Raw genomic sequence first — 20,987 nt, 5'->3', positions numbered from 1 at the left:
TTGACTTACTTTGGTAAGGGATATCTATCCATAACATTGTCCACTTCCTTTAATTTTTTGAATTTTGTGGCATACAGTTTTTCAAAGTATGACCTGAACATTCTCTGTATTTCCTCAGTGTCAATTGTTATGTCCCCCTTTCATTTCTAATTTTGTAAATGTGCATGTTCTCTCTGTGTCTTTTGATTAGTTGGGATAAAAGTTTGTCTATCTTGTTGATTTTCTCAAAGAATCAACTCTTTGTTGCATTGTTACTTTGTATTGTTTTCCTAGTTTCTGCCTAATTGATTTCAGCACTCAATTCAGTTATTTTCTGGCATCTACTCCTCTTGGGTGAGTTTGCTTCTTTTTATTTTAGAGCTTGCAGGTGTGCTGTTAATTCTGTAGTGTGACTATTCTCCAGTTTCTTCATGTGGGTACATAGTGCTATGAACTTTCCTCTTAGCACTCCTTTCAAAGTGTCCCACAAGTTCGGGTATATTGTGTCCTCATTCTCAATGAATTCTAGGAAGTTGTTAATTTCCTTCTTTATTTCTTCCTTGACCCCCAGGAATAGTGCAATTGTGCATTGTTCAATTTCCATGAGTTTGTAGGGTTTCTGAAATTTGTATTGTTGTTGAATTCTAACTTTAAAGCATGATAAGATACAGGGGGTTATTCCAACTTTTTTTGTGCATATTGAGGTGTGCTATATTGCCAAGTATGTGATCAATTTTAGAGAAAGTTCCATGTGGCACTGAGAAGAAGGTATATTCTTTTGTGTTTGGACTAAATGTCCTATAGATGTCTGTTAAACCCAATTAGGTCATAACTTGTTAGTTCCTTTGTTTCTTTGTTAAGTTTCTGTCTGATGAACTTGTCTAGTGTTGAGAGTTGGGTGTTGAAATCTCTCACTATAAGTATTTTAGGTTTTACATGAAATTTGCATTTTAGTAATGTTTCTTTTAAGAATGTTGGTGCCTTTGTATTTGGTGCATAGATGTTTAGAATTGACACTTCATCTTGTTTGATTTCTCCTGTGATGAACAAAAAATGACCTTTTTCATCTCTTTTGATTGATTTTAGTTTAAAGTCTAATTCGTTAGATATTAGGATTGTTACACCCACTTGTTTCTTGGGTCCATTTGATTGGAAAATCTTTTTGCAACCTTCAACTCTGAAGTAATGTCTGTCTTTGAAGTTGAGGTATGTTTCTTGTATGCAGGAGAAGGATGGATTCTATCTTTGTATTCATTCTGTTAGCTTGTGTCTTTTTGTTGGTGAGTTAAGACTGTTAGTATTGAGGGATATTAATGACCATTAATTGTTAATTCTTATGTGTCTTGGATTTGTTGTTGTTGGAGGTATTGTGTGTGGATTTCCCATTTTTATGTTGGCTGTTGGTAAAGTGGGGTTATCTATTGCCCATGTTTTATGGGTGTAATTAACTTCCTTGGGTTGAGTTTTCCTTTTAGAACTTTATGTAGGTCTGGATTAGTTGATATGTATTGTTTAAATCTGGTTTCGTCATGGAATATCTTGGTTTCTCCATCTAAAATGGTTGAAAGCTTTGCTGGGTATAGCAGTCTGGGTTGGCATCTGTGGTCTCTTAGTGTTTGTAGAACATCTATCCAGGACCTTCCTGCCTTCAGAGTTTCCATGGAGAAGTCAGATGTGATTATGATAGGTTTGCCTTTATATGTTACTTGGCCTTTTTCCTTTGCTTCCCTTAATATTCTTTCTTTATTCTGTATGTCTGGTATTTTTATTATTATGTGACTAGGGAACATTTTTGTGGTCCACTCTATTAGGTGATCTGTTAGCATCTTGTACTTTCATTGGCATGTCTTTCTTCAGGTTTGGAAAGTTGCCTTCTATGATTTTGTTGAATATATTTTCTGTACCTTTAAGTTGGGTTTCTTCACCTTCTTCTATATCTATTATTCTTAGGTTTGACCTTTTCAAGGTGTCCTATATTTCTTGAATATTTTTTGTTAGGGATTTGTTGGACTTAACATTTTCTTTGGTCAATGAATCTATTTCTCCTAGTACCTTCAATGCCTAAGATTTTTCTCTTTCATCTCTTGTATTCTGTTGGTTATGCTTACATCTGTAGTTTCTGATCATTTATCCAATTTTTGTATTTCCAGAAATCCCTCAGATTGTGTTTATTTCATTTTTTACTATTGTTTATATTTCAGCTTCCAAACTTTGCATTGTTTGAATTATTTCTTGCAATTTTTGGTTTGTCTTTTCTTCCATTTCTTTAAAGGATTTTCTCATTTCCTCTTTTAGGGTCTCTATCATCTTCATGAATTTCTTTTTAGGGTCATTCTCTTCTGCTTCATTTGTGTGGGGAATTTCAGATCTTGCTGGTGTGTAGTCCCTAGACTCTGGTGAAGTTATAGTGATCTTTCTGTTGTTGACTGTGTTCTTATACTGTCGTCTACCCATCCCTTCTTCCAGTGGGTACCAGTGGGGTGTTTTCCTTTTCTGGTGGGTACAGGACCAAAGTTCTTTTCTGATGGGTACAAGCAGGTCCAATACTCTAATTGTTCTCCTCTTACAGTGGGGGGAGGTGGTACTATGGTGCTTGCAGACTCTAGATGGGCCAGTCTGCAGGGATGAGTTTCCCCATGTGTGCTCATTCCCCAAGCCTCAGGAGTCTCCGACCAGGGCCCCTGAAAGTGGGCCAGAAACAGACCCAAGCTTAACCCATCCCAAGAGAGGAGGTGGGAGGAGGACTCAGGCAGACTCTGGATTGGCTGGTCAGCCATGAAGGGCTCCCCTGTATGCAGCCCCCAGTCCTCTGGAGGCTCTGAGCAGGGCACTAGAAGTCAGGCTCCTTTCATGAGTGGAGGTGGGACCAGGATGCTAGCAGACTCTGGATAGGCCAGTCAGAGCAGTCCACTGGGATGGATTCCCCATATAAGTTGTTTTTGCAGTAAATTTACAACTGTACTAGTTAATATACTTCACCTGAGTGGTTCAATTTAAATATATAAAGCATACAAGAACAATGTTACTGACAATTACATACAGATAATAACCAGATATTTGCAGTGAGTCTGCAGGTATGCCTTTATCAGACTCCTATTGCAAAGGGCAGCTTATGAGTCATGTGATTAGGGATTATGCACCAATACTAGTGTGCTAGAAATACTGCTGAACCCGGCTCTAAAGTCATTTCTCTGAAGCTAAAACTGATCTAATGCTAATTGAAACATATGGCAATAACTTAGGCAGAAAGGTAGGTTTGAATCTGAACTTTGCTTTCATAGATTTTAACACCTAATATGTGCTCAAAGCTCAAACACTAGTATGACATAAGTAAGGTTGGTGTCAACATTTTATATCCTTTCTTCTCTATCCACATCTCAGAATACAACATTGAATCCATCAGTGTGGATGTGCCCTTGTGGCTAGCCAAGTTAACTCCTGCTCTGACTGTCCATAGTGAGGAAACTCTTCTGCCAAAATCAGCAGGAATTCTGCTGCTTGGGTAGGTAAGCCTGTGTCAGTGAGACAGTGACTCTGGATGACTCCATTGTTTCTAAGAATCCTCCCTTGGGCTGGGCCAAACTTCAGCTCTGAACTCATTGTCATTGATTGTCTGCCTGTGTGGTTTCAGTCATATTGCAGAATCACCCTCATGATGATGGAGAAATTACAGGGATCTGACAGCCCCAAAGCAGGTCTGGAAAAGAGCAAGAGAGAGATTCTTAGGCATACCAAGAGGGCATGGACACCTCTGGATGGGCATCCTCTTCTTGACTCTGAGGAGGAAATCACAATGGCCACTAAGCACATGCAAGGTAAGAAGGGCCTCCCAGACATCTACACAATGTCCTTCCAAGGGTGGTAAGGAATGTGAGGCTTTTGATTGGGGCAAGCATCTTCTAAGGATTTGAACTTGTCATTATAGAAACAAGTGTTCCTGATATAATGCCAAGCAATTATATGAAATGGACACATTTGACCCTTCCCACCTACCCTCAGCACAATTAGACCAACTAAGTGATAAACACTGCTTCTTTCTATTCCAACACCCTCTTGGTATGCTCCAGGATTCTGAAGAAGCATCCCTCCTGCTCCTGCTCCTCCTGCTCCTTCTGCTCCTCCTACTTCTCCTGCTCTTCCTCCCCCTCCTCTCCTTCCTCGTCATCTCTATGCACATGTGTGAGAGAGACAGAGATATAAAGATGTGGTCTCTCACTGAACCTGGAGCAGTGCAATTCAGCTAGACTGAACACCTGTGAGCTCAAGGAATGTGCACCCTACTAGTGTTGTATCCTGCCCTTTTGAGGGTGCTGGGGTTCCAAATGCAGTTCCTTATGTTTACTCAACAAGCTCTTGACCCACAACATCTCTCCATCTCTCACCAAAGCTTTTTTCAGAACACCATTTTATTGAAAGATTTTTGGGGTCTTGCATGAGGCAGTGATGGTCATTTTAATAACATACAGAGTAATAAATAAGAAAACATTCACATTCTATTTACCCATGGTACCACAAATGAACACTACCCAGAATCTCCCAGGGTTGCTGGCTGTTTTGTTTCACCTGATACCCTGTGTGAAGATTATTCCAATGTTTTATGGACAAAGTCAGACTGAGCCCAGGGTATGAGATGGTAGCCACCAAGAACTAGAGCAATTGTCTCTCAGGAGCTGCTCCCTTCATCTTCCCCTTTTCATTATCTATTTTTGAGCCAGTGCTAAAGATCTACCTTAAAAGGCCAGTGCCTTTTTAGCACAGGTTGCCTTTGGCAATCCTGGGACTCTACTGCAATTTGTCCCTGGAATGAATGCAAATCTGGTTTCTAACCTGGCAGAGAACTCCTTGCAAATAAACATTGCTGGCTAGCTGCCTTAGGTAAATGTTGGGATTTAATAAGGAGAAGTTCCATGGTGATTTAGAATCAACAAGAGAGAAACAAAAATCTCTTATGCTTTTCTACCCATTGTATTTATGCTAGGTAATTTTATAATCATTCTAACGTCTCTCACCCTTCATTGATTCATTTTGCTAGTCCTTACCATTTTGTCCCTTTCTTCTTAAGTTATAGTCTTTTGGCAAGTTTACATCCATTCTTGGAAGAGGCTGATTATGGAAAACAGGAGGTTGTGCCTCCAGGGGAAAAATGAATATGCTTACAAAAACATGTGACTGACTATGTAGGAAACAGAGCTGCTGAGTGTGGCTGATGATAGAGGGGGCCATTGTAGCTGGTTGTGCTTTGACTAACAGATGTGTTCTTTTTTTCCTTTATAGAAAATTCCAAACAAGAAAGTATCCAGCAGTGGCTGGACTCTGGCTTCTTGTAAGTGGTGTATTTTATTTTATTTTAGCATGTGTGTGTGCCTTATACATTTCTCTTGCAAAGCTCTATGAAAGTAATGTGGGCTATAACCCACCCTGGGATGGGCTCCCAGCCATGGGTACTTGAAGTATGGGTTTTCATATTAACTGGGTACTTGAAGGGTTACTATACTACTCCAAAAGCTTTATGTCAATTTAAAATGGCAAAATATAGAATGGATACTATCTGTTGCCAACTGTGTATTCACTTTTAAAACTCCTCTCAATAAAATCTAAGTCTGATTTTTCTGTTCAGTTTAATTACAACAGCAACTTGGTAATACTTTATTATTGGTAATACATACAGTGTTGGGCTTACAATGCTTTTGCCTCTTTTATAGTGTCTCTGTAAATGAAAACTTCCAGAAAGCCACCAACCATTCTGGTAAGGCAAGAAAACCCATAGCAGCTGTGCTAGGTAGATGTGTGTGTGTGCTTGAAAAAAACATCCGTACTAATAGATATTGCTCAAGGGAGACATAGGAGAGGCTTTCAGAAATAAGTTGATTTTCTCATTTGATTTTATAAGACTAGGACTCAGAAAGTGCAGCCATGTCCCCAGCAGCCAGTTATGGGCTGAAACCAGGGCCCCTGCTACCACCAAACACTCAGATTGTAGCAGGAAATTCTCTGGGTCTATACAGACATTCACAGGGATGTAATTATGAAAACAAGATTGCTTAATTATTCATAATATACAATATTTTACTTCTAAACCTATTTTCTCTCTGGTATTTTGGTATCAAAATTATATTTCTATCTCTTCCCTAATGATATATTTATCCTAGAGATGAACAAATGACTAAATCCTAAACCAAACAGCACAAATATTTCTGAGACAGAAAATGTCTCAGACTGTCTCCCTAGGATTTGATAATAACACTATTAAAATAACAACTGCAGGTCTCATGGATTCCATGTTCATTAAATGAAAATGTGAGACTTTGTGGGATCTAAGATTCTTCTATTAAAAATGTGATTATTTTATAAATACCTCTCTTCCATTAAGATTGGCTACTACTTGTCAAGCAATTTAAACTGGGAACTTTATTCTATTTAATCTAAAACTATATTTGAAATTTCCTTTTTCACTGGGTTGCTTTATATTTTGATTTTATTTTTAAATTACTTGACAGTGTCATCATGTATGCAATGAATTTTAGTCATCATCACCTCCATCACCTCCTGTTACCACCAGTCTTCCCTCGTGTCATCTCCCCCTTCCCCCCAGAAAGTCTCCTCCTATTTTCATGGCATGTGTGTGTTCTACAGCGTTTGGGGTTGCTCACATTAGCGTGGGTGAAAGGTAGTTTACTGGATTATATCCAGCCAATCAGTGGCTACACAACTGAAGAAAGTGATGCTCTTCCTTAAGTACCATTAAGTGTCAATAATCCCTCAGGAAGAGTTGGGCTTTGTGAGCCATTTCCTCTTCCATGATAAAATATTGACAGGTTTACTCTTGTGCAGGTCCCTATATCTGAAGAGAGTTGACTGAACACAAGGTCAAACCATTCCAAGTGAAGTCTTTATACAACACACCGCACCATACTCTGGCCCTTCCAGTATTTCCCTTCTTCTCCTCCTCCTCTCCTCCTCCTGCCTCCTCCTCCCCTCCTCCTCCTTCTTCAGTAGACCTCAAGCCTCAGAGAGAACATTGTGCATGACCCACTTTGGGCTAAGCACTCCACTGTTCTTTACTTTCCACACTGACTAGTTACATGTGTGCATTTACTGCTGTATGCTCTAATAAGACACTTCTCTGATGACAGATAAAGCAAGCATGAATCTATGGATAGAAACACAAGAGTTTAGAATGTAGTTTGACCACATTTCATTTTAAAATGTTTTTTGAAAAACCTTCTATGATGTCAGAATTTCTGAATACCTCTGTTCATATTAATTCATTCCCAAGGAAGAGACAAAAGCATAAGTGCATTTTACATCATAGACCTATCTTTAGCTCTTGCTCATGTCATGTGGACAGGCCTTTGGTCACACTGTAGTAAAAAAAAAAAAAAATCACTTCCTGGAAAATTCAGTTCCTGGCCTGGCATCATTAGAGACAAACTGGTGAACTACAAGGGCACAGCCAGGAGGGAAGCAGGGTCTCCGTGTGGTTCTGAGGTCAGAGGAGCACAGCTTCTATCTGGCAACTCATTCATCTTCAGCAAGGCTTTTAACAACAGAAGAATTCCTACAAGGGAATTGTGCTTTTGCTTTGCAAGGCCTTTCTCACTGATCATACTTTGAACTGAGTCACCCATTGTGCAGGCAGAGCTGTTCTCATTCTTGTGTTGCAGGTGAAAGGTCTGAGTGTCAAATGCCATGATTTTCGGTCACAGAAGGTTGAATTCAGGCATGACAGTGGACTTGCAGTCACCCATGAGCATGCCTGTGCATACAAATGCACAGAGCTTAGGGAAGTCCAGAGCCACACTGGGATGTGTGGGTAAAGAAAAATAAATTGCAGTGAAGGAAGAAAGGCAGTAGCTGCTGAGAAATGATGAAGTTAAAACTCAGAAAACCTGACAGGATACAAGGTGACATCGCCTTATGTTCTACTTACGACAGAGGCAGTGGCTTAACACATAAAGTTCTCCTTCCAACTAGAACAGATATGTGCCCTTGTCCCTTCTTTCCATGTTAATTTTAATAATGGCAGAATGCTGGGCAGCTGCCCTTCCCACTTATGTCCCAGCTAGCACAGACTTCATGACTGGTACGCTTTCACCGTCTGCCCCATTTGTTAACAAATATCACAGCATTGTAGCTGAAAACCCTGTAGCCTCCTGTAAGTCTCCCCAGAGCATTGTCCTAGTAGCAGGTGGTGACTTATAAGCAAGACTTGGGCAGCATTCCGTGTCTCTATTCTCTTTCTAAAACCCCCACTACTGAATCTAGAACAATCTCCTCTTACTGGTCTCTAGCTGCACATTGGTTTGACTATGTGGGCTGAGTGGACTACCACAGATCTACCCACACCAAAACCAGATAATCAGAGGCTCTTCGAGGACCCAATGCCAAGGACCCATGGCCATAAGATTCATCTTCATCTCACATTCTGTACTAAAACCGAAGACACTCAGTTTGTGGCAAGTTTATTGCCACCACCTGAGGACAGGCTGAATGTCATTACCACCTGACTGTGAAAGTATGTAGTCATTATACAGTAAAGATAAGACACTTAGGATTAACAAATACATCAACATGTAGAGTAACACAACTGACACAGTTGACACACTCAACCTTCATTGTGAGGGAAAAGGACAGAACAATTTCCTGTGTCAGGAAAGCAGTTTCTGGAACAGATGTATTTAGTGACTGCTACTACTTAGTGGGCAGTTAATTCACTCATCTTCTTCAATATTCTGGTTTTTCTACTTTTCTAGTACTAGATACTGAACATGAGGTCTTGTGGATGCTAAGCAAGCAGTATACAACTGAGTTCTATCCTAGACCATGTTCTCTTAAGACAAGTACTGTCTTAAAACTGGCCTTGAACTCTATTCCTCTCCCTCCAGAACTCTGGGATTTTAGGTAGTGCCAATCCTTAGGCAGGTTCCCAGAGGAGGAAATTTCTTCCTTTCCTGTTGGGATGTGTTACATCATGAGAGTTTAGAGAACCAGTTACAAGCTTGATGTTCTGTGTCATAAAAGAGGGTCAGAGGAAATCCAGCTAAAGGCCATTGAAGACCATGAAGAGAAAGCCTATAAGGAAAGACTGTTGTTCCCTGCTTTTTAAACAGTGGCTGTGACTCTACATGGGGTCACATAGCTGTGGGAGTCACCAAAACTCTGGCAACAGTAAAAGGTTTCTGAATATAAAATGATTAAAACTTAATTCCACATCAAGCATGTAATGGATTCCAAAGTGTTGTGGCAGTGTTCATTCAGATTTGTGTCACAGGGCTTTGCGTTGGTTCTCACCACATATCAAGCTCATGATGCAAAGCCGGTGCATACTGCCTGGACCACCCTAGAACTCTATGGGACCACTGTGTGTCATGAAGTACCGAGAATGACTATACACAGAAGGCTTCCTGCCTTTATAGAAACATAACAATTTAATTATGAATGTAAAACTTTCTACACTTTCCTATAATCATTCCTCAGTGTGTAAGTATCGGATAGTTTATCTTTGGATGTGTTTTGTTAGAACATTTGATCTTAGAAACTGATGTTTGACTTGCTAACTCGAGTTTTATATGGATATAAAAAATTCAATGAATTTTGGCTTGTAAGTAGGACAGAAGTTCCCATAATTTCTGAAATGACTTTAAACACGCTTCTGCCATTTTGGTCTATGTATTTATGCAAGGAATGTCCCCAGCATTGATAATTATTAAATCAGAGTATCATTCAGTTCCCCCAAAACACTGAATGCTCTCTAATTCCACACCATAGCAAATATTTCAGAAAAGTTTAGTTCTATACATAATAATAATAGAACACATCAATCTCATTAGTATGCAAATTTTATTTAATTTTAAAATGATAAAATTATATTATGTGTAAGAAATTATTTTAAAGTAAACTTCTTCATGATTTATTATGGGTAAATGTTTGGTAGTGTACCTATTTTATATACACAGGTGTCTTAGTCATTGTTCTATTGCTGCGAAGAGACAGCATGACGAAGACCACTCTTATAAAAGAGAGAATCTAACTGTGAGGCTTGAATGGAGTTTCAGAGGTCAATCCATTATCATGGTGGAGACATGGAGAGGGAGGGGGAGAGAAAGAGGGGGAAGGAGAGGGAAATGGAGAAGGAATGGGAGAGGGAGAGGGAGAAGGAGAGAGAGACTGGTTTAGTATGGGTTTTTGAAACCTCAAAGTCCATCCCCAGTGACACACTTCCTTCAACAAGGCCATTTCTCCTTATCCTTCTAATCTTTTCAAATAGTGCCTCTCCCTGATGACTAAGCATTCAAATATATCATTCAAATATATTCTTACTCAAACCATCATACCAGGGGAGTGGGACTGGGAGTTGAAGCTGAAGACATCCTGCTCTGGGGAGGTACAGGCATGTGGTGACTCTCGCTCACAAGAATCTTTCTCCATCATGGCAATTTGAGCATAATCTTGACTAGCCCCACAATGAGACACTGTAGTCTTAACTCCCCCTGCTTCTTAATTTTTCTTCATCTAATGTCTCCTAAGTTAAAGTCTTGTTCAGGTGGCCTCTTGCCATTCTCTGAGGCATTCCTAAGTCCCATATTCTTTGCGAGCTTCCTCATAGTTTCTGCATGGAGATGTCTTATAAACAACAGTTAGACCCATCCTAGATCTCACCCACATGGCCCTTAGTTTATTCTGGTTCAGGATCAGGTTAGAGATCCAATCCTACTCCTTGACAAAGAAATCCTAAACAGAATACAAATCATTTCTAAATGATTTGTCCGAATAAAACACAAAGATGAAGCTATCAGGTTAAAAAGCTTTCACAGAACACTAGAGCTAGTCAATGAAAACGGAAAAAAAAAAAAAAAGCACTTGCTGTGATTGAAGTAATAGGAATATGAATAAAGAAAAATAAATGAAAGAAAACCAAGTGTATGCAGGAAAGCATAGAGAAAGCCATCAGTCTAAAGAAGTGTTTTGTGCAATGGAGACAGACATCTTCTGTTTTAAAATAAAATGTACTCAGATGAAAGATTTCTGAAATCTTTCTAGAAGGGAGAAATCATATACAGTGTCATCTAAAGGCTGGTTTCAAACGCTTGGGTAATTGTAACTGAGGTCTGGGATCCTATGGCCTATGGCTTTACTACAATGAGGAACCAGGCATGAGGTTCTGATGCTTTCTGGTTTGTGGGAGAGGCTGTTCCTTCTGGAGCATAAGTTACTACAGACTCAGGCTTAAGATGACAGAGGTTGCACCGGTGTCATCTCTGGAACAGGAAGAAGAGTGTGTCACTCAGAAAATAAACAGGGCATCGGGAGAGAGAAAATGATTCCAATTAGATTTAAGATTTGAACACAAGTGTCAGCCAATATGTAAGAGTCTGTTTGGGGTAAGAATATGGATTAATAATTTGTCAAATCAGGCAAACATACCGTGAATTGCTTTTACAAAATGCCCTGGTTGGGTAGGAGTTAAATTTTCAGAAAGCTGCAGAATGCTATTATTTTAGAGCACAGCAAAACTGTAATTTGATTAGTCTATTGGACGATATTCCAAAGAACCAAATGTCTTCCATGAATCAGTCAGAAATGCTTAGGAAAACCAAAATAAAAAATGTGTTCCAAGCCAACAAAGGTGCTAATTAGTGCCTTCTGCATATCTGACTGCATCTTCTCCAGTGATACAGTGTGCAGGGTTAAGTGCGGTATCTGCTGCTTCAGATGGCTCCAGTCCACCTAACAGTAGGGAGGGTGGCTGGAGATTCTATCTAGAAGGAAGCAGAATGGGAATTTTAATCATGGAAGGGAATGAAAGCAACAGAGCAGGGACTTTTGTTCTCACTTTAGTTTCCCTCCCAAACCAGTTCTTAGGGAACTTGTGGGGAGCAGGAATTCACCGACCTTGGTTTCACCGTCTCCAAATGCTTTCAGCCAGCATTAAAAACCCAAGAAGGGATCCTGGAAGGGGGAAATGGTATAGAAATACCAAAGCCAAAATGAAGTGGAGTGTAGAACTGAAGGTATCCAGCTAACAGGGCACTGTATCTGCACTGTAGATGCAGGTGTGCCAACGAGTTCTGCCTTCTGCACACACAGCCTTAAGCCGGATGCCTACAGAAGTTTTGGGACATCTGGGGCAACAGGGGAGCCTTTCCCTCCTGTTATGGTATTCCCTGTGCTTCAGATCCTCGCTCTGATCAGAGGTAGCAAATACTTGAAGGAGCTGGGCAGACAGTCACTAATGAAGCAGGCAGCATAGAGACTAGAAAATTGGAGTGTAGGCTGCCTTCAACAGATTGCTACCCTGAAGACACCTGGGCCTGTTCTGCTCTCTCTTCCAAGTTTTAAGGAAAGTCTTGTAATTCCAGTCCCTGTGGATCCTGGCACACTGTGGGCCACTAGCTTGGCCTTTCTTTCAGGTTTATCTTGAAAATGGGCCAGGGAGGCCTTGACCTTGACAAGCTCAACCTCGGCCTAAGAGGAAGTTTTCCTTACAAATCAGAAAAGTGGGGGATGGAAGGAATAGTTTCACACTGCCCTCTATAAGACTCTCTACAAATGTGACCATCTGCTAGATGCTGCTGCTTCTGCAGATTCAAGACATCAATACACGGAAACACTATGAAACCACACTTGGTCTCCCAGGACTGTGGGAGATGGGGAACATATAATAGAAATAAACATGTGATCCTAATTAATTGTAATAATTTTATAACTTTTTTTGAAACCAGGCTTATCTTTAAAAGTCTTAGGTTCCTTGGGCTTGGTTTTCGTCACACACTTAGCTTGGCAGAAGAGTGCTTCTTGTGCTAGATTATTGTGTCATTTCCAGAACTATCCAGAAAAGTATCAGGAGTCCAGAAAAGCCCTCATTAGCTATATGTGTATATCCATGCTAATGGGATTGAGGTAATAGGGCAGCCATCTCCTAAGTGTTGGTGATGCTAAGCCACAAATGGCATGGCCAAATGATGAAAGACAAGATAGCTATCCCCCCACTGGTGCTGATTGTATAAAGTTTCCAGGAATATGGGGAGACCACACGATACCCCACTGTGAGCAAGCCTGGCCCACATCACATTCCATAGAACATATGCTACCGTCAGCAAATTCTTTTCCCCCTGGATGCTGCCCTTTATATCTTGGCAACCAGCTGGCTCCTAACTACAGTGTCAGGCAGAGGGATGTGTTCTCTGGAGTGTGGCTACAGTGTGGTCACTGAAATTTCATGAAGAAGTCCAGAGCAAGAGGATCTAGAGTCCAGTAACCTGAGTTTTCTGGGTGACTGGATTTTTTGAAGGGCTATGGATTTTTAGGATGTAGCAAGGCTGAGTTAATTCTTCTCATCAATATGAGAAAATGGATCATTTGCTCTCTGATAGTTTGAGCAGATCCCTGCCTAGACATGCACATTCATTCACTTTTTCTAGGAAACCCACAGCAGACAACTAGATAGGCTGGGGCAGCACAGGAACAGCCAAGGGACAAAGCATGCAATCAAAATTCCTCAGAACCACAGAGTTTTTCCATGCAGAGAGCTACACAGAAAGAGTCCAGAGTTCCCCTGATGAGCACAGGTATGCTCAGGCATTCACTCAGCAGATTACAAAGTAACAGTGGAGGTCATCCTGATAGAAAGAGGGGAGAAAATCACCAGGGATGTTTGCTTAAAATGTGAAACAATTTCTTTTACCTTCCATTTGGCAACTTGTTACTTAATTGGTCCCGACATCAAGTCTTCATGTAGTTGTGGAGAATTTGTACTGTGCTTGCTTTTATGATGTGATTAATAAGGTGGTAAATCAGCTTTAATAAGGTGGTAAATCAGCTTTCTTTCATGTGACTTCACTAGATTGTCTGTCATTTTGAGATGCTCCGAGACTGAACTGTGTTCAGTGAGAAAGTGTACCACTATGGCTTAATAATGCCTACCCAGCTGAGGGGTCAGTACTGAGTAGACTACTGTTTACAATGTCCAGCTCACTGGGGTGTTTCTTGGCATAAAAAATAATAGCTAAATGCAAGATCACATTCCCTACAATACTCTTAACGATGAATTTATTCAAGTTATTGATTTCCTAAGATTAGATACATTCCTGAAAATTAGTTTCCTTAAAAAGTTATCCATTAACTTTATAAAAAAAAAAAAAAATGTTCTTCACCTCATGTGAAAATGTGCCAGATGAAGATTTAGGAGATTAGATTTAGATTTAAAAGATTTCACTGTCTAGGCTCAGTGAGAAACTAAAGTGATTGATTAGTGATGACTGCCATGAAAACAGGGTTGAGGGAATGTACAGGGCCCATACTTAGTGTCAGGCTGTGTCACACCCTTTCAAAAAAAATTTGTTTCTCAACATACCTTATGCTGGTGAGTTTCCCACTTTCTTTGCTGTACATTCTAAGTATTTTTACTTTCACTGACTTCTTATAGTATAATTATGCATACTTGGCATGCTTAAATATCCTCTAATTAAGCTAGGCATGTTAGGAGTTGGGAGGGAGACTTAGGTGGGTCTCAGAATTTGAGGCCATCCCTGTCTATACAGTAAGTTCCAGGACAGCCAGTGATACATAATGAGATCCTACAACAAACAAACAAGCAAACAAACAAATTAAATCATGTATATACTCACATTTCAATTACATTCTTCCAGTCTTTGTCCTTCTAGATCACTTAGCAAGATAACCAAGCCTTTAAAACCTTCTTTTTAAAGTATGCAAATTTCTTAAACATGCATGACACTAGGTACCTGGAATCCCAGCACTTGAGAGTCTGAGGCAGGAGAAACTTGACTCCAAGTCCAGCCTGGAATACACAGGGAGACCCTGTCTTAAAAGCAACATCAATATCAACAGTAACATACAAGTACTCTCTTTTTTTCTCTATCACACTTGATATATTGACTTCAATTTCTCAATTTCTCCTCCCTTCAATCCTCCCAGTCTCTCAACCCAGATCCACTCCTCCTCAGTTTTCAAAAAAAAAAAAAAAAAAAAAAAAAAACAAAAAGCAGGCCTTTCAGGGATATCCACCTACCATGGCCTAACAGCTTACAATAAGACTGGGCATAAACCCCCATATCAAGGCTGGACGAGGCAACCAGGTAGGAGGAAAAGAGTCCCAAGCACAGGCAAGAATCAATGATATTCCCCCTTCACCACTGCCACTGATGTAAGTCCCACAAGAACACTGAACTACACAATGATATGTAAGGGACCTAGTTGAGACCAACACAGGGTTTGTGCTTGTTGATTCAGTCTCAGTGATAACTTATCAATTCTGCTTCAGTCTCTATGAGCCCTGCTTAGTTGATTCTGTGGGCTACGTTATCATGGTGTCCTCAAACCCTCTGGCTCCTACAATCCTTCCTCTCACTCTTCTGCCTAGTGTTTGGATCTGCTCCCATCAGTTTCTCTTCTGATGATAATTTGGCTAGGCACCCATCTAGGAGTAGAGCAGAATATCATTAGGGACCATTTCATTGACTTTTTCTCAATCATGTTTGGTTCTATCCTGGGTCTTTGCGCTGTCCTGCCTGTGGTTCCTGTCATCCAGGCAGTATCAGGCATGGCCTCCCACTGTGTCTTGGGTCTCAGACTGGATCAGTCATTGGTTGGTCACTCCCACAAATTATGATCCACCATTGTACCAGCATATCTTACAGGCAAGACAGATTGTAGGTCAAAGATTTTGTAGGTAAGTTGATGCCCCCCCCCCATTTCCACTACTAAGAGCCTTGCCTGATTATAGAAGATGGCCAAATTGGGATATCCTTCGTTATTAGGAGACTTGGACTAGGACCACTTTTGTACATTCCAGGGAATTTCTATGGCATTGGGTTTCTATCTGCCTCCCAAATATCCCCCAGTTCTAGTCCTGTCTCCCAGTACTCTCTCCCTCCATTCCTATTATCCTCCCCTGATCCCTCCTGTTTTCATTTCCACACACTCCCAACCCACCCATAAAATCTTTTCTATTTTCCCTTCCCATGGAGATACATTTGTCCCCCTTGAGGCTTGTTTGTTGCTTAACCTCTCTAGGTCAGTGCATTGTAGCATAATTATTCTTAACAGCTAATGTCCACCATGTTTGTGTTTCTGTGTCTAGGCAACCTCACTCAGGATATTTCCTATTTCCATTTATTTGTCTGCAAATTTCATGATGTCATTTTTAACAGCTAACTAATACTCCATCGTGTAAATGTCTCCCCCCCCCCTTTTTTTAATCCATTCTTCAATTGAAGGACATCTAGGTTGTTTCGAGGTTCTGGTCATTCTGAATAAAGCTACAGTGAACATATTTGAGCAAGTGTCCTTCTGGTAGGCTGTAGTGTCATTTGGGGATAAGCCCAAGAGTGGTATAGCTAGATCTTGAGGTAGATCTATTCCCTTTTTTTTTTTTTTCTTTATTTTTTGAGGAACTTCCATATTGATTTCAAAAGTGGCTGTACAGGTTTGCATTTCCACTAGCAGTGGAGGAGTGTTTCCCTTGATCCACATCCTCACCAGCATGAGCTGCCATTTGTGTTTTTCATCTTAGTCATTCTGCCAGGTATAAGATGGAACCTCAAAGTCATTTTGATCTGCATTTCCTTGATGGCTAAGGATGTTGAACATTTCTTTAAGTGTTTCTGAGCCAATTGAGGTCCTTCTGTTGAACACTCTCTGTTTAGATCTTGTCTTAGTTAGGTTTTCTACTGCTGCTATAAGACACCATGACCAGAACAAAAGTTGAGAAGGAAAAGGTTTATTAGGTTTATACTTCAGCATTGCTGTCCATCACTGAAGAAAGTGAGGACAGGAACCTGGAGGCAGAAGCTGATACAGAGGTCATGGAGGGGTGTTGCTTACTGGCTTGCTTCCTATGGCTTACTTTGCCTGCTTTCTTATAGAGCTCAAGCGCCCCCCCCCCCCAGTCCAGGGAAGGCACCACCTACCATGGGCTGGGCCATCCTCATTGATCACTAATTGAGAGAATGCATTACAGCTGGACCACATGGAGGCATTTCCCTAACCAAGGCGCCTTTCTCTCTGATGATTCTAGCTTGTGTCAAGTTGATACACAAAACCAGCCAGTACAACTGACCTCTTATCAGCTTGAAATGCAAACACACTCCTATTAATTCACAACCCATCCTTTCGTATTCACTCCCAAGATCTCACATTAAAAATGTCTTTACAAATTCAAACATTAAAATCTCAGTCCCTTTAAAACAGACAATATCTTTTAAAACCCAAAGTCTCTCAGTTGTGGGGTCCAGTGAAATACTTTCTTACTTCAAGAGGGAAAAATCAGGGCATAGTCACAATCAAATCAAAGCAAAACCAAATTCCAACCAATGCCTAGGATCTACTCAAGATCTTCTGCACTTCTACAGAGGGCCTGGGTTACTTCTCTGCTTCTGCCCTCTACAGGACACATACCTTTTCTTCTAGGCTCAGGCTGGCTCCATGCCACAGTGGCTGTTTATCTTGGTGGTCATCCTATAATACTGGCATCTCCAAAACTGTTGGGGTCCCCTGCAGCAATGGGATGCACTTTCACCAATAGCCCCTCATAAACATTTTTTTTATGGTGCCAAGCCTTAACTTCTCTGTTTGTTCCCTTTCAATCATGGACCTCCAACTGCCACTGAGGCTGCGCCTTCATCAGTGGCCTTTCCTTGCCTCTCACAGTGCCAAGCCTCAGCTGTTCTCCATGATCCCTTCATGACCGCCAAACCAGTTCCACCTGGGTGACTCTTACACATTCCTAATCCCTTGTTGCCTCCTAAACACAGCTTCTCTTGGTTCTTAGGAAACACTTCTCAGAAGATCTCACTTCAGTGATGCCAGGCTCTTCCAATCACCACTAATTTCTTAGCTCTACCACATCAGCATCAATTGTCTAAAAAACACAAATATTTCACTTCAATGGTCTCTTGTTAGTTATGACTGACACTTCAGCTCCAGCTGACCAGGACAACAGAATCTTAATTCAAAATAGCAAATGGCCAGGATAAATTCTTTAAATTTCCCTCTGAAATTTCACAAGCCAAATCTTCATCCTCTGCACTTCTCTGCATGTTCTTATATTCCAAGCTCCCACAGAACATCCTGCTCAGATCTCCGCACTCAATGGCCTTTCTAGTCTGAAGTTTTGTGCGTTGACAGTGTCCTTTGCCTTACAGAAGCTTTTCAGTTTCTTAGTGCCTATGCTCTCTGAGTTCTGTTCAGGAAGTTGTCTCCTGTGCCAATGCATTCTAGGCCATTATCCAATTTCTCTTCTAATTGGTTTAATGAAACTGATTTTTCAATGAGGTCTTTGGTCCATTTGGACTTAAGTTTTGTGTAGGATGATAGATACTGATTTATTTGTATTCTTCTACATGCAGATATCCAGTTATGCCAGGACCACTTGGTGACAAATATGAGTATTCTTATCTCCAGTGCCCAAGCTTGACATCCACAGTCAAGTTCCTAGAAATCATGCTCTCATTCTGACTCACTACCTAGACAGTAGTCCTGGCTCCAGGCTAAAGTCTTTGGTAATGCCCAGTGATCTTCCCTGTGTTTCCCTCAGTCAGGTTTTCTCATTCAAACTTTGAGCTTGTGGAGGAAAGCCTTGTTTCCCATTGTTTCCCACAGCACAGGTGATAGCACCTAAGTTTACACATGTCACTTGGTGTAACAGAACAGCCAAGAGTGCCAAGTCTGGTGGTCACTCTGGAAACTTGGCCATGATCTCAATATTTCTTCTTGCAGGTGATGTTGACATTTTATGTTGTGACACAGTCTGTCTGAATATTGTAGTGGCTTCCACCTGCCCCCTACGATGTCCAACAGTTATTTGCCCCCACCATCTCCTTTTTATGTCCACCAGACAATTGGATCCTCAGAATCATCTTTATCGCAGGGTGGTGGTAGCACACATCCTTGATCCCTGCACTTGGGAGGCAGAGGCAGAGGCAGGCGGATCTCTGTGAGTTTGATGCCAGACTAGTCTACAAAGCTACACAGAGAGACACTGGCTCAGGAAAAAAAGAAAGAAAGAAAAAGCAATCATCTTTATCATGTACAACCTTTTGTTCAAAACAATGGATTTTCATATCCTGATGCATAAATGCAAATCTTTCCTTTTTGGCTTTCAAATATACCATGGGACATTCTGTTGGCAGTGTGGTGTTTGGAGAAAAAAAAAAACAACAACAACAGCAAACCAAAATAAGCTGTGGCATTTTAATGGCCATGAGAAGTTTATGTAACCGTGCTGTTTTCTTTCTTTCCCTCTAAAGTGTGAACTAACAATCCCTACTTCAAGGACTTACTATGAGAACACAGAAGACTATATAGGGCATGGACACATGACTTCACACTTAAGCACACTTGTTACAGCTTTTGCCAATGACCTGGGTCCAGATCCCATCACCCACATGCTAGCTTAAAACCATCCATAACTCTACTTCCAGGACATCTGATGTTGTTCTCTCTCTCTCTCTCTCTCTCTCTCTCTCTCTCTCTCTCTCTCTCTCTCTCACTTAAATTAGAAACAATCTTATTTTACATATCAATCCCAGGTCCCTCTCTCTCCTGTCCTCCCATCCCACCCAACTCCCCATACCAACCCTCTTCTGCTCCCCAGGGAGGATGAGGCCTTCCATGATGGATCATCAAAATCTGTCACATCATTTGGGGCAGGGCCTAGGCACTACCCTGTGTGTCTAGACTGAGAGAGTATCCCTCTATGTGAGATGGGCTTCCAAAGTCCATTCCTATGCAAGGGATAAATACTGTTCTACTACCAGAGGCCCCTGGATTGCCCAGTACTCCTAAATGACATCCATGTTTAAGGGGCCTGATTCAGCCCTATGCTGTTCAGGTCAGCAGTTTCTGTGGATTTCCACGGCCTGGTCTTGACCACTTTGCTCATCATATCTCCCTCTCTACAACTGCAATGGAGAAGTTTGTCTAAGTTCTTACCGGTGGGTGTCTGCTTCTGCTTCCATCAGCCACTGGAAGAAGTCTAGGATTAATTATAAGGTAGTCATTAATCTCATTATAGGGGAAGGGAATTTAAGTTAGCCTTTCCACTACTGTATAGAATCTTAGTTTAGGTCATCCTTATAGATCTCTGGACATTTCCCTAGAACCAGATTTCTCTTTAAACCTATAATGGTTTCCTCTATTAAGTTATTTCTTTTCTTGCACTCCACTATTCTTACCCTGACTCAAACTTCCTGCTCCCTCATGTCCTCCTCTCCCCTCCTCTTCTCCCCTTCTCTATGTCCTAACTCCCTCTGCCCTCCCTCCAAGCACCCAATTTGCTCAGGAGATCTTGTACCTTCCCTCTTCTCTAGGGGACCCCGTATGCCACTCTTAGGGCCCCCCTTGTTTCCTAGCTTCTTTGGAGGTGTTGATTCTAGGGGGGTAATTCTTTGCTCTATGTCTAATACCATATTTGAGTGAGTACACATACCATGTTTATCTTTTTGTGGCTGGGTTACCTCATTCAGGGTGGTTTCTTCTAGTTCCATCCATTTGCCTGCAAATTTCAAGGTTCCCTTGGGTTTTTGTTTTGTTTTGTTTTCCCACTTAGTAGTATTACATTGTGCAAATGTACATTTTCATATCCATTCTTCAGTTGAGGGGCATCTAGGTTGTTCCAGGTTCTGTCTATTACAAATAATTCCACTATGAACATGGTTGAGCAGATGTTTTTGTTGTTGTATGAATGTTCATCTTTTGGGTATATGCCTAAGAGTGCAATTGCTGGATCTTGAGATAGACTGATTTCCATTTTCCTGAGGAACCGCCATACTGATTTCCAAAGTGGCTGCATGAGTTTGCAATCCCACCAGCAGTGGAGGAGTGTTCCCCTTTTTCCACATCCTCTCCAGCATAAACTGTCAATGGTGATTTGATTTTAATCATTCTGAAAGGTGCAAGATGGTGTCTCAGAGTTGGCTTGATTTGCATTTCCCTGATGGCTAAGGATGTTGAACACTTTCTTAAGTGTCTTTCAGCCATTTTAGGTT

General features: G+C 41.0%; 1 protein-coding gene across 1 annotated transcript in view; it reads left to right on the top strand.

Moving 5' to 3' along the window:
* Nucleotides 1-3,614: 3,614 nt before the first annotated feature.
* Itprid1 (ITPR interacting domain containing 1) overlaps nucleotides 3,615-20,987 on the top strand; it is a 103,143-nt gene continuing 85,770 nt past the window's right edge. Inside the window, 3 exon segments of the mRNA XM_051203095.1 lie at nucleotides 3,615-3,794; nucleotides 5,254-5,302; nucleotides 5,682-5,725. Of these exon segments, the coding sequence (XP_051059052.1) occupies nucleotides 3,632-3,794; nucleotides 5,254-5,302; nucleotides 5,682-5,725 (256 nt within the window). The 5' untranslated portion in view covers nucleotides 3,615-3,631.

This window comes from Phodopus roborovskii, unplaced genomic scaffold, assembly GCF_943737965.1.
Source record: "Phodopus roborovskii unplaced genomic scaffold, PHOROB, whole genome shotgun sequence".
Lineage (NCBI taxonomy): Eukaryota > Metazoa > Chordata > Mammalia > Rodentia > Cricetidae > Phodopus > Phodopus roborovskii.
The sequence above is the reverse complement of the archived record's forward strand: the minus strand, read 5'-3'. Positions and strand labels throughout refer to the sequence as shown.